At 44.8% G+C, this 14328-nt stretch overlaps 1 protein-coding gene across 5 annotated transcripts in view; it reads left to right on the plus strand.

Annotated features, from left to right (window-relative positions):
- AMBRA1 (autophagy and beclin 1 regulator 1) overlaps positions 1-14328 on the plus strand; it is a 206001-nt gene that overhangs the window by 40198 nt on the left and 151475 nt on the right. For all 5 annotated transcript variants that reach the window (XM_029582359.1, XM_029582360.1, XM_029582361.1 and 2 more), the window contains exons 5-7: positions 2241-2413; positions 2512-2578; positions 4286-5763. In XM_029582359.1, the coding sequence (XP_029438219.1) occupies positions 2241-2413; positions 2512-2578; positions 4286-5763 (1718 nt within the window). The remainder of the gene's footprint in view (positions 1-2240; positions 2414-2511; positions 2579-4285; positions 5764-14328) is intronic.

Genomic DNA, 14328 nt, shown 5'->3' on the forward strand with positions numbered 1-14328 from the left:
GAACTAAAAACTCATAATAAAACCTTTTCAGGTACTTTTGAGGTAAAAAGCCTGCGAGGGAGTCAGTTGGACCATTAGATGATCAAAGGGGTAAAAGGGGCACTTAGGGATAACTTAGCCATAGCAGAGAGACTAAATGCATTCTTTGCTTCAGTATTTACTGAGGAAGATGTAAGAGAGAGACCCAGGCCAGAAGTGATATTCAAAGGTGATGATTCAGAGGAAATGAAACAAATTTCAGTGATCCTGCAAATGGACAAACTAAAGAGTAGCACATCAGCTAGAACAGATGGTTAGAGCAGGGGGCTATGAACCAGGAGACCAGGGTTCGCGTCCCACCTTGTGACCTTGGGCAAGTCACTTTACCCTCCATTGCCTCAGGTACAAACTTAGATTGTAAGCCTTCTGAGGATAGGGAAATACCTACAGTACCTGAATGTAATCCGCTTTGAAGTGCTGAAAAAAGTGCGAAAAGGGGAATATAAAAATCTAATAAATACAATCCCAGGCTGCTGAAAGAACTGAGAAATGAAATTGCAGACCTGCTATTAGAAATTTGTAAACTTCTCATTAACATCGCCTGAGGTATCTAAAGGCTGGAGGGTTACCAATGTAACGCCAAGGGGTGGTCCAGGAAACTACAGACCAGTGAGTCTGATGTCTGTGCCAGGCAAAATGGTAGAAACTATCAAAAAAAGAACAAAATTGCTGAACATATAGTTAAGCATAGTTTAATGGGAGAAAGCCACATGGGTTTAGCTAAGGGAAGTCTTGCTCACAAATTTGCTACATTTTTTTGAGGGCGTTAATAAACATGGATAAAGGTGAGCCAGTTGATATAGTGTATCTGGATTTCCAGAAAGCATTTGACAAAGTCCCTCATGAGAGATAACTTAGAAAATTAAATAGTCATGGGATACGGGGCAGTGTCCTACTGGTTAAAAGATAGAAAACACAGAGTAGGGCTAAATGGTAAATTTTCCCAAAGGAGGAGGGAGAATAGTGGAGACCCCCAGGGATCTGTTCTGGGACCAATGCTTTTTAAAATATTCATAAATGACCTGGGAATGGGAATAAGAAGTGAGGTGATCAAATTTGCTGATGACACAAAATTATTCAGAGTCGTCAAGTCACAAGAGGATTGTGAGAAATTGCAAGAGAACCTTGCAAAACTGGGAGACTGGGCATGCAAGTGGCAAATGAAATTTAATGTGGACAAATGCAAAGTGATGCATTTAGGGAAGAGAAACCCACATTATAGCTAAACAATGCAAGGTTCTACATTAGGAGTCACCATTCAGGAAAAGGATCTAGATGTCGATGTTGATATGTTGAAATCTTCTGCTCAGTGAGCACCAGCAGCCAAGAAAGCAAATAGATTGCTGGGGATTATTAGGAAAGGACTGGAGAATAAAACAGAGAATATCATAAAGTCTCTGTATCCCCCCATGGTGCAACCTCATCTTGAGTATAGTGGGCACTTCTGGTCACCACATCTCAAAAAAGATATAGCAGAATTAGAAAAGGTACAGAGAAGGGTGACCAAAATGATAAAGAGGATGGAACGATTCCCCTTTGAGAAAAGGCTAAAGAGGTTAGGACTCTTCAGCTTGGAGAAGAGTCGGCTGAGGGGAGATATGATAGAGGTCTATAAAATAATGAGTGGAATGGAACGAGTAAACGTTTATCAGTTGTTGACTCTTTCAAAAAGTACAAAGACCAGGGGACACACAATGAAGTCACTGGGTAACATTTAAAATTAATAAGAGTAAATATTTTTTTACTCATTGCATAATTAAACTCTGGAATTCATTGCCAGAGGATGTGGTAAAAGCTATTAGTGTAGCTGCGTTTAAAAAAAAGTTTGGACAATTTCCTGGAGGAAAAGTCCATGAACCATTATTAAGGTGGACTTGTGGAAATCCACTGCTCATTCTTGGGATAAGCAGGTTGGAATCTCTCTACCCCTGGGATCTTGCCAGGCAACTGTGTCCTGGCTTGGCCACTGTTGGAGACAGGATACTGGGCTTGATGGAACCTGGGTCTGACCCAGTATGGTATGTTTTTATGAAGTGTTCGCACAGGGGTGCTAGCCTTCACAGACAAATCAGTCAAGTTTTTATAGAGGGAGCTGAGAAGAATGTGCTGAATTACTTCTGGATGCCTGCATCAGTGAGACAGGCTGCTAGCATGAAGATATTGACCACTGAAGTCCTATAACACACTCATTTCTGTCCCAGGGGGGCAGTGAGAGCTGGTTCACCGATAGCAACAATGCCATTGCATCCTTGGCCTTCCACCCCACGGCCCAACTTCTGCTCATTGCTACCGCCAACGAGATCCATTTGTGGGACTGGAGCCGAAGGGAACCTTTCGCTGTGGTGAAGACAGCAAGTGAGATGGAGCGGGTCCGGTGAGTGGTTCTAGGAGACCTTGCACAGGCTGTGTGATAGAGTGCACGTGTGTCTAATGGAGTGTGACCTCTCTCATTGATTGTGTTTGCTGCTGCAGGTTGGTGCGGTTTGATCCCCTTGGACATTATTTGCTCACGGCCATTGTTAATCCTTCCAATCAACAGGTAAGCCTTTACTCTGAGGTTAGAGATGATCTTGAGGCCAGCATGAAGCAGTGGCGAGTATTAGCTGGGTCTGGGAATGGGAGAAGCTTCAGGCTGTGCAAGAGATGATCTGAAAAGAAGCAAAAATTGGGACTGGAACATGCCTGTAATCAGAAGATCACTGGATGATCATGGGGTTGTGACATCTGGAAGTGCAGTAAATTAAAACTGCATTAAACAAGATCCTTGAAAATATCCCATTATCTGTTGGATTTTTTCTTCCTTTTTTTTTTTAATTGTTGTGATGTATTATGTTTATTATATTTTATCCCTTTTTTGGTGCCAAAAGTTCTGCAGTTTTAAATATACCAAAATGATAGAGGATGGAACAGCTCCCTATGAGGAAAGGCTAAAAGAGATAAGGGCTGTTCAGTTTGGAGAAGAAATGGCTGAGAGGGGATATGGTGGAGGTCTGTAAAATCATGAGAGGACTAGAATGGGTAAATGTGAATCATGAAATGTGAAATGTTTACTCTTTCAAAAAATACTGGGACTCTGAGATACTCCATGAAGTTAGTAAGCAGTGCATTGAAAGCAAATTGAAGGAAATATTTTTTCACTCAATGCACAATTAAGTTCTGGAATTTATTGCCGAAGGATGTGGTAAAGGCAGAGTTTAAAAAAGGTTTGTAAAATTTCATAAACCACTATTAAGCAGGTAGACTTGGGGAAAGCCACTCCTTATCCCTGGGTGTCAGCAGCACGAGATTGATCTGCTGTTTGAGTTCTCGCCAGGTACTTGAAAGCTGGATTGGCCACTGTTGGAAACAGGATGCTGGGGTTGAGGGACCCTTGGTCTGACCCAGTATGTTCTTACCTGTTGCTGAGTGTGTGCTCAGCTATTCACGCTGTATTTGTGTTTTTACACACTTTGCGTGATGTCTGTTTATGGATCTGCACAGTAGCATTTCAAGGTGTTTCTGTTCGAAGAGGGGCAGTGGCTTATTAGCCATCATTTCAGAAATTAAATAGAGGGCCAGCTCACTGCCGTCCAAAGGGGCCTGGATTCAGTTGACAGCTGCAGGATAGGGGATGCTGCAGAGGCAGCACTCACAGTCTCTGGATGAAAGGGAGTCAAGGCTGTCTTAGTGGCCAAATCTAGGGGCCATAATTGCAGGGTTGCAGAAGAAGCCTTGGTCCATGACCTCTGACCAAGGACTGTTGCTGCACTGTCTGGACTAAAGTCATTTTAATCAGTGTTCTCGCCCTGTTTTAATTTTACTGTTTGATTGTTTTAAGATTGCCAACAAATTGATTTTTCTGTATTGATGTCTTTTGATTTGACGTGTAAACCGATATGAAGCCAACACGAATATCGGAATATATAAAAGTGAATAAATATGAGCTGGGAGGGGATGTAAAATAAGGGGTGAGTGAAGGCCCGTGCTGCCAGTTCCTGATCTTGGTACCTACTGAGATGGAAGCACAAAGGAGCAGGAGGATGCTGTTGGGTTTAAAAGAGAAATCATAGTGGAAAGGGCCAGCCTGGGGCTGCTGGGGGCCAGGATTCATTTTATCTTGTCTAGAAGTGCGTAGGGAGAGGGTAGGGGTAGAGAAAAAATTGTTGCTGGCTTGAGGTGGGGGTTGGCAGGGTTTCTGAATTTTATCTGCTTATCCTTCCTGTGGCGCTCAGTGGTTTCTGTGATTAATGCTCTCCTTTCTTGATAGAGTGATGAAGAGGCTGAGATTTCCCTGGACAGCACGGAGATGCTTCACTACCGTCAGCGATCTTTGGTGCAGTCACAGCCTGTCCGGCGCACCCCTCTTCTGCACAACTTCCTGCACATGCTGTCTTCTCGCACCTCTAGTACACAAGCTGGGGAGCAAAATCCCGTTCAGGATTCTGCTACCCCATCGCCTCCCCCACCCCCGCCTCCCCCACCATTACCCCCTCCCCTTCCTCTGGCCAATGACAGCAATCAACGGCTGATTTACACTCGAATTCGCGAGCACCTCAACTTCCCAACAACATGCTGTCAGCACCTGGGCATGCTCTGCCTCTGCAGCCGCTGTTCTAGCGCAAGGGTCTCTACCTCCCTCTTTGCACACCAAGAGGGCATCCCTTCCACGTCGTCGGGCGCAACAACAACGTCCTTTTCCTCGGTGCAGACAGAGCCTCCCCAGCCCACAGAGCAGGCCTCCGTGCAGCCGGATCCTGGGCTACTCAACCGACCGTCAGCTTTCAGCACAGTTCACAGCAGTACCGCCGGCAACACCCTCCGCAATCTGAGCCTGGGACCCACTCGAAGGTCGCTGAGTGGCTCCCTGTCCGGCTATCCAGCTAGGTATCATCAGTCTGCTGGGGATATGGCTGGCTCAGAGTGGACTAGAACAGTACTGAACATAGGCATTAGGTCAGAGCTAGAAGCCATGCCACCTCCTAGAACCAGTGCCTCTTCTGTGAGTTTACTCTCTGTCCTGAGGCAGCAGGAAGGTGGCTCCCATGCCTCCGTTTACACGTCGGCTGCAGAAGGAAGGAGCTTTGCCAGGTCAGGTTTGAGCTCCGAAGCAGACAGTGGTGGTAGCCCCGGAGTCAGTGAGCCCAACCCACTCAGTGTCAGAAATGAGCTGCAGTGTGATCTCAGGCGCTTTTTCCTCGAGTATGATCGACTTCAGGAGCTGGATCAGGGCATGAGCAGTGGGAGTGGCCAGTCACAGCAGGCCCAAGAGATGCTGAACAATAACATAGAAGCAGAGAGGCAGGGCCCCTCCAACCAGCCAACGCTACCCAGCAGTGAAAGCAGTCCACACTTATCCCGGGGACATCTGAACCGTTGCCGGGCATGCCACAATCTCTTAACATTTAACAATGACACACTGCGTTGGGAAAGGACCACGTCCAGCTATCCTGGTGGGGAGAGCCCAAGCAGGTCCTCCTGGCAGCCAGCAGCGCCCAGCAGTGAGCAGATGCCCCCTGCTGTGGAGAGGCCAGAGGCCAGAGCTGGCTCTAGCCGGCTGGAACTGGGCAGCTCTTCCAATGCACCAGATGAGAGGACTGTGGGAGTGATGTACAATCAGGAGACGGGACACTGGGAGAGAGTTTACAGCCCAGTGGCCCCCAGCAGACCTGGAACTGCTGCTGTATCACAGGAGGCCTTAAACCAGGAAATGCCTGAAGAGAGTACAGATGAAGATTCACTCAGGAGGTAAGGAACACAAAACATTTTCATTTCACTTCCGTAGACAAGGAGTCGAGCACAGTTCCATCATATTGATAGTTGACCTGTGGTTTCTTATTGGCCAGAGCAGGGGGTTACATCCGTTTTGTTTAAGAGGGTATTTCTAAAGCCATTTACCCAGGAACATTGAAAATGGCTGTCTCTGCCTGCGTAAGAACGTGTCCGTCACGCGTGCTTCTTGCTAATGTTCCCCGGAGAAGAGGGGGAGAAATCGGCATGCGTACCTTTGCATTTTCAAAAGTGCATGTGCTATTTTATTGCCCTCTATGCTGCCTGAACAAATAGGTGCAAAGTGCATGGGTGTATTTAGTGCATGTACCTTTCAGTAGGCCATTTTCTAACAGAAACTTTGAAAATGAACTACAAACTACCAGGTGCTAGGAAAATGTGCGCTGGTTTTCAGCTCATATTTTTAACACCCAGATTAATTTGTGTTTTTTTTTTAACTCCCAATGCAGTAACCTAATGAAATGCAAATGCACCGTGAGTTTAAAAAGGCACGTTTAGAGCAAAATGTGCACTGAGAACAGGTCCAACACACATTTTACTATGAGAAGTGGGGGTAAAGCATCCCTGACAGGCTATAAGTGACGTTGCCAGTAACCCAGGTAAATACTGACTTAGGCTGTCTGGCACTGATAGATAAGTCAGTACTTATCTGAATACATGATGGCAGCCACTACTTAGCCGGATAAGTACAGACTTACCCGTGGACATTTTAAAACTTTTTTAAAACATTTTTTCCCCTTTTTCAGGGGTTTCAAGTGGCAGAACAGTTTTTATCCCAGAGTTACGTTTCCAGCGCTTTAGAAAGATGCTCTGGCGAGATGCAGTCTGTATCAGGGTTTGCAGGGATTTCCATGCAAGGGCACTAAGCATTAGTGCCTTTTAGAAATGTGCATTTTCTGCACGCAAAACTCCTTGCTACATAGGCAGTAAGGTTTGCACGCAGAAAACATGCATTGACTTGCAGGCAAAAACGTGTGTTCAGCTCCGTGCACCTTTCTGCATCAGCCTGTACATGTGGTAAAGGTAGTGAATGCGTCCTATGTATGCAGGCAACTGAAAACTGGCCCCCTAAGTACTGATAATATGTCTGATGTTTTGTTTAAAATATATGTCTGGATGAAAATTCTTTCACTAGACAGCTGGGGGGGGGATATCATAGAGGTCTATAAAATCACGAGAGGTCTAGAGCGGTTAAAAGTGAATCGGTTATTTACACTTTCGAATAATAGAAAGACTAGGGGGCATTCAATGAAGTTAGCAAGTAGCACATTTAAAACTAATCGGAGAAAGTTCTTTTTCACTCAATGCACAATTAAACTCTGGAATTTGTTGCCAGAGGATGTGGTTAGTGCAGTTAGTGTAGCTGGGTTCAAAAAAGGATTGGATAAATTCTTGGAGGAGAAGTCCATTAACTGCTATTAATCAAGTTTACTTAGGGAATAGCCACTGCTATTAATTGCATCAGTAGCATGGGATCTTCTTAGTGTTTGGGTACTTGCCAGGTTCTTGTGGCCTGGATTGGCCACTGTTGGAAACAGGATGCTGGGCTTGATGGACCCTTGGTCTGACCCAGTATGGCTTTTTCTTATGTTCTTACTGTAGATTTTCTTAATTGGGCTTCATCCTTTAGGCTTCCATTCCTTCACCCCAGAGGCAAAAAGCTGCTGGGCTAGAGGGTTGTCATGGGGAGCTGTGGGGAGGCTAAGGGGACATCTCCTCCTTGGGCTATGAGTGTCCCTGTATTTACAGTTATTGGTTAATTGATGGTTAATTCTTTCCCTCTCTTCACCCCAACACTCCTGTTTGAGTTAGAGTTTCCAAGTCCACAAGAAGGTGCAGTCCAGATAATGTATTCATTTTCCAGCCCGTAAAATAGATCCTTTAGACTTCCTGAACTGGAAAAAATCCAGAACTATGTAAGGAAATGAGTGGACTGGATAATTGAAGGTATGAGAGGATACTTGGGCACCTAGGAGTATTTACGTTAGGGAGGAGATGATATGATTACTGTCTGTCAATACTAGGAAGATCAGTGTGATGATTAGGCAAACAGTGTTTACACTGGAGAATTTGGAAAAAAAAGATGGCATAAATCTAAAGCTAGTAAAAGAGAAATTAAATTAGATGTGATTGATTCACTGTTAGAAGAAATGTGTGAAAGAGATCACGGATAAAGCAATAAAACGTTCTGGATCACTTGCCTGCTGAGGTGCTATCAAAATAATGAAGTATAATTTTCAGAGTCTTTGGAGCTGCAAATGTGTGTTTTAAAAAGGAGCCAGAAGACTGATCTGGTTAAAGAATCAGCCTGACCTCCCTCAGAGGAGATTTAAGGAATCTGTTATCTTACAGGAGAAGGGATAATAACAGGGACACAGCATATACTCAGGCTAAGCCTGATTCTTCTATTTGACAAATTGCAAAACACAGATTATATGCTTGGATAGTTTCCTAAACATTTGGTAATGCACCTCAGAGGAACTTGATGATAAAGGTTCTAAAATGCAGAAATGTAAGAAAAAATGGGTTACAGGGATATAAACGGGGCGAAATTCTGAATCAAGATGTACATTTTGGGAATGGCATCACAAAAGGATTACCACAAGGGCCAGTTAATGGCTGCATTATTACTTAACTATCTAATCTGCTAAGTACACGACTATAAATAAAATGAACAAGAAAAATACTGCTCATAGATGGTTTAGATTAATATTATATGGGAAATAATTTCACTAATGTTGTTAGTATAAAGAATATGAAGAAGCCGATGGATAATGAACTTCAGTAGGGCAAATGTAATAAAAGTGCTGTGTATAAGCAAGGTAGTGCAAGCATGAGGCACTGGACAGGAGCCATTAGGGCCAGATGTGCGGCACGCGTCGGACAAGTGTTCACCGGACAACTTTTGGAGATAAACTCCAGAAGACGGCAGCCCAGTTGCAGACTAATCCCAAAACCCAGCAGGGGGTTTGGGGGCACCTGGGCCACCTCCACCGCTACCAGTGTGGGGGGAGGCCCTCTCATTCTCACTAATCTTGGGGTACTCCGGATCATCAGGGAGGGCTACGTCCTAAAATTTAGAGCCAAATCTCCCTCCTTGTATACGACTGCACAGGGAAGATGCTGACAGCAGCCTCTGCCTCAAGACCTCCAGAATACTCCAACAGTGATACATCTGTAGCATCCCTGTTTCCCAACGGAGCCAGGGGAGCCTATTCCCCACACTCCCTCGTTCCCGAGAGCCTAATCTGGGACCTTCGGGCTCTAAGCAGGCCCGTCACCAGGGAGAAGCTTAAGATGACTCTCTTCTAGCCCATTCTGCCTAGTTACAACTCAATGACTAGGGGTATGCACTAGTTCTTAGGGATCCGTACTCTCGCATTTCTAGCTGCTGTATCTGTGGGCAGTACCTCTGTTTCCAGATCAGTGGACATCACTTCCAACACAAGGTACCCCCATTGGGATTTTCTTCAGCCCTGAGGGCCTTTACCAAGTAGCCCAGCGGTGGTAGTGACCCACTTCAGGAAATGGAAGATACAGATGTTTCCTACCTTAAACAACTGGCTACTGATGGCTGTGGACCTGTCCACCCTGCATCACAGCCTGCTGATTGCAATCGAGTGCTGGGAACTGTTGGACTTACTCATCTACCACAGGGAGTCCAACCTGCGATTGACGCAGACCCCTCAATTCATCGGGGCCGCAATCAACACGATACTGAACAAAACATCTTTGCTGGCCCGCTTACACATGCGCTGCCTACAGTGAGGCCTGTATTCACAGTGGACGCGACACCTGTACCCCTTGGCACGCCAGGCCAACAACACAACAAGCATGAGAAGGGACCTTCAGCGGAGGTTGCGCCCAGTGCGTCAGGTCAGTATGACCGAGCATGTCTCATGTGAGGGGTAGGTTGCCCGCATGGAGTAGATGCAAACCCAAGATTGATGATTGGATTGGGAGAGAACCCAGTGGACCAACCTCCTGGAGCTACTAGCAGCGCAGACGCCTGGCATATGTTTGAAAGCTCCCCTTAAGGGAAGACAGTCATAGCCCACACAGTCAACCAGGTGGTAATGTGTAAACAGGTATGATGTCCCCCACTAATACCGGTATATCAAAGTCTTTAAATAATTAAATAAATAAATAAATAAATAAAATAAGCAAGGAAGGAAGTTTGGTTCCTGTAGGCTCTGCCAAGAAACAATATGCATCTTGAAGGGGGCAAGGAGGAAACCTATCACACCCCAGGCGGCTTGCCTGCCCAGCATAGGGAGCACCAGGGCAGACATGCTTTGCAGGACTTTACGCACAGGGGTGGGAATTCAGCCAGGACGTGACAGACGACCTCTTCCAAATCTGGGGGTCGCCCTTCGTAGATCTCTGCTGCCAAGGACAATAGGAAGGTTCTCAGATTCTACTCCGGCAACCCAGTAACCAATGCCAGATGCAGACCGCCTTCTTCACTCCATGGACAAAGGGACTGCTGTACACCCCCCCCCCCCCCCCCTGCATATCAAGAACCATCCAGATATACATCAGGGACGAAGCAGATCTCACCCGCATAGCTCCGAAGTGGCCCGGCAGCAGTGGTCCGCCATAGAGTCCACCTACCCACCGGGCAGTTAGTGCCTCCCAAACATGCATGGGACCAATGGTCTCAGGAGGGGAGCTCCTTTCTCCACCTCATATGTCATCTCTGCATTCACAAACAGGGAGAGTGAAGGGACAGTATTCACGCATCTTTACTTACCACTGGAGATCCAAGAGGAGTTGGTGTCTCCCAGGAAGTAATCCACCAGTACGAACTAGCAGGGCAAATGGATCAGACACCCAAAGTGGTGCCAAGTACCCAGGATGGACCCACCTCCTGCTCCCAGGAATGCCGATTAGAATACTTTCACTCTTCATATCGGGCAGGGTTGGCAATGGCATCTGTCACAGTTCATGTTAGCACCATCGCAGCCCACCACCACCCCTCATAATGACGTCCCCGTGACAAGCCACCCGCAGACTTCCAGATTCATGAAGGTACCCTTAGGCTGCGTCCCCCCCCCCCCCCCATTCAGAAGCCTCGGTCCCGTGGGACCTAAATCTGGTCCTAGAGCATCTGAGGCTCCCGCCCTTCGAACCTTTGGACAGCAGTTGTCCGAGAGATCTCTATTGGAAAGTTTTTTTTTTCCTAATCCCCTCCCCTCAGCAAGAGGGGTAGGTGAACTAAAAGCATTGCCCCACTATGCACTATACCTAGAGTCTCACCACGTTAAGGTGGCATTACGAACCCATCCCCCTTCCTTCCACAAAGTGGTCTCTGCGGTTCATCCCAACCAGGCTGTCACCCTCCCGACTTTCTTTCCGAAGCCTCACAAGACCGAAACAGTATAGCGGTGTGCCCTAGCTTATGACAAGCGTCTCACACATTCGGTATCCAGGACCTTTCAACTCTGCACTTCCTTCAGCCTGAATGCCCGGGCTTCTGGTTTCCAAAGAACTTTTTCATCTTGGATCTCTCAGTACTTTCTGTTCTGCTCCAACAAAGGAACAGAAGCCCTGAACACTGCACCAAAGGCCATCAAGTCAGAGCAGTGGCTGTCCAGCGCCTATTTAAATGGACACATGCAAGCCGCCACGTAGTCGTCGTGGCATACCTTCGCTTCGCACCACTGCCTCGACCAGCAGACGGCTGCCGATCCACCTCCCTGTCAGGATCAAAGTCAAGAGACAGTCCGCAGCCAGGTTGAGTGCGCCTCCGAAGCGGAAGGGAACGATGCATCACTTCCAGGCGCCCTCAGGTGGTGCTCAACCTTTCAGCTAGGGACTCCCAGACATCATGGCTAATTCAGACTGCTATTTCCTTACCGTAAACTGTATTTTGCATGGATAGCAGGATGAATTAGCCATGTTATCCCGCCCACCTCCCTGGACAGTCTCCACTCCAATTCCCTCCAAGCTTGGATAACAGACTGAGGCAGGCTGGTAGTCACATGGTATATGACACAAGGGAGAGCTCCACTCCTTAGAGGACGTTCCCATTCATCCTGCTAGCCAGGGAAAACACCGTTTACAGTAAGCAAACTTGCTTCTCTTTGTAATGCATGTCTTCATTTTAAGGTTGTGCTTCTGCTGTAGTTTTATTACATGGTCTCCCTCCAGTGTTTGTCAAATTTTATTGCATTATGATTACTATTATTTCATTATAAGTGAAATATAGATGTTTAAATAATAAAATAAATAAATATTGTTAAGTGGCCCCCACCACTGTTACTCCTTGCACCAGGTCTGACATTCTGCTGCTTTGTAAAGCAGTTATTATATAGCATCCAGAAGCATTACCTCTTAGCATGCCCTGAGAAGACATTTACCAATCAGCCACTAAAGTATTTGAAATCTCCCATTATTATTACATTGCCAATTTTATTTGCCTTTTTATTTTCTGTTAATATTTCACTGTCTGATTCTTCATCCTTGTCAGGTGCTATACTCTTCTCCATCATACATGGGATTTCTATCCATAAAGATGGCGCAGTGAATGTTGCTTTTTGTAGGATTTTATCCTGCTCAACTCTTTTGCCATCCTTACCATACTCTTCCTCCACCGATTTGCTGGTTTTTAGAATCTTTGGCTTTTCATTATATTGATTGTTTTAACAATGATTTTATTCATTGTGGTGTTGGGTGGGGATGTGTTATTTTATATTGAGGGTTATTTATTGCTGTATTCTTAATGTTTTGAATATTGTATTTTATTTTATAAAGATAGATTGGGGGGGGGGAATGATGAGCAGGTTGAGTGGATTGATTTTTTTTTCTCTGTTGTAAACCACTTGAATTATTGGATGCAAGTAGAATATCAAGTTCACAAATGCATTTGATCTGCTCTGTCATGTCAATATAATTTGTACACTAGTATCACAGTGAATTGAATATTGTACTGTATTTTATAACTTTTTCTTTTTACTTTATATTGATTATTAACCATAAATTGCAAGTTGCAATCTTGTGAAAGGAAACATAAAAAAGATATTAAAAAACAGGAAAAAGAAAAGAAAAAAGTCATATCTCAGACTTTGCGCAGTCCACAAAGGAAGATAAAGGTCACAAAATATTGGAAAATGTAAGCAATTATTACTTAGGTTGGGTGTTCAATAAGGCAGGATCTAAGTGCAAATGAAAATCGGAGGCCTGTACCATTGGTTAACCTCCTTCCACCAGGTCTCTGAGATGCTGCTTATGTCAGTATCTTCATTAAGTGCCATACATTATTCATTCATATTGTTTTAGACTTCTGGGCATTCTTAGGCAAGCAGTTTATAGTATGTTGTTTTTTAAATTTTTATTCCAACTTGCTACATAACTATTGATACAGGTAATTTGGAATCCTTTAATTCTACCTGATCCACTTCAGCCTTTACCATGGCCTTTCTATCTTTCCTGTTCTGTCAGCATCCTTAGAAGGTGCCTCTCTCAAAACCATGAGCTCCTTGTGACTGTAATCATTTTATTTATTTATATATTTTTTTTATATTCTCCTTTCAGCACTTGAAAACAGATTACCTTCAAATACTGTAGAAATGTCCTTATCCCAATCTAAATTTGTACCTGAGGCAATGATCTAGTTTAAAAGCTGCTTTGTCTCTTTTTAAATGCTAGAGCTAGCAATCGGGTTCCACCCTAGTTAAGGCACAGCCATTCCATTGGAAACGACACCTTTTTTCCCCAAAATATTTCAGAACCCCTAACAAACCTAAAGCCCTCTTTCCTGCATCCACTTATTGAGACTCTGGAGCTCAGCCTGCCTTTAGGGTCCTGCATGTGTAACGGAGAGCATTTCTGAGAATGCAACCTTGGAGGTTCTGGATTTCATTTTTCTTCCTAAAAGCCAGTACGTACTCCTTTACCTCTCTGCAGTTGGTACTCACATGTATATTTAAAATTCCAGTGGAATCAGCATTTTCAGCCAGTATCCACCATTCTGACATGGTGGCCTAAATTCTTCAAAATTTATTTCACCCAATCTCTGTTTCAGGAAACAATAATCAGAAATGCTTTCAATCAAGTTTGGGGAAGCTTTCAACCCTTGTCTCAAGGAATCTGGTCACCAATACGAACCATCTAAAATTGAGAGCCTCTGTTGTAGAACAAAGCAGTCTTAAGTCAAACAGACCACCACGTGGCCATATTATATCCACAAACAGGGAAGATTAAGCTCCTTCAACCCTAGCCAGGAAGCCTGCAAGATTTTGAAATGGGCAATTTTCTCAAATAATTCTTCTTCAAGCTGTCAAGAAATCTATCTTGAATTTTTCTTTCTTGAGATCCTTGTCGATATTTCTAAGGTCCAATATGGGACAAAGTCCTTCCTGTCCTTTTTGGAATTAGGAAATGTTTGGAGTAGAAACCTTTGTTCTTTTACTGTTTTGGAACAGGTTCTACTGGCCGAGAGGAGGATTGATAGGCCCTGTTGCATAAGTGTGATTTGATCTGCAACTAGAGAGTGACTTCTTAGTTTAGGGATGTAGATTT

The sequence above is a fragment of the Rhinatrema bivittatum genome, chromosome 17, assembly GCF_901001135.1.
Source record: "Rhinatrema bivittatum chromosome 17, aRhiBiv1.1, whole genome shotgun sequence".
Taxonomy (NCBI): domain Eukaryota; kingdom Metazoa; phylum Chordata; class Amphibia; order Gymnophiona; family Rhinatrematidae; genus Rhinatrema; species Rhinatrema bivittatum.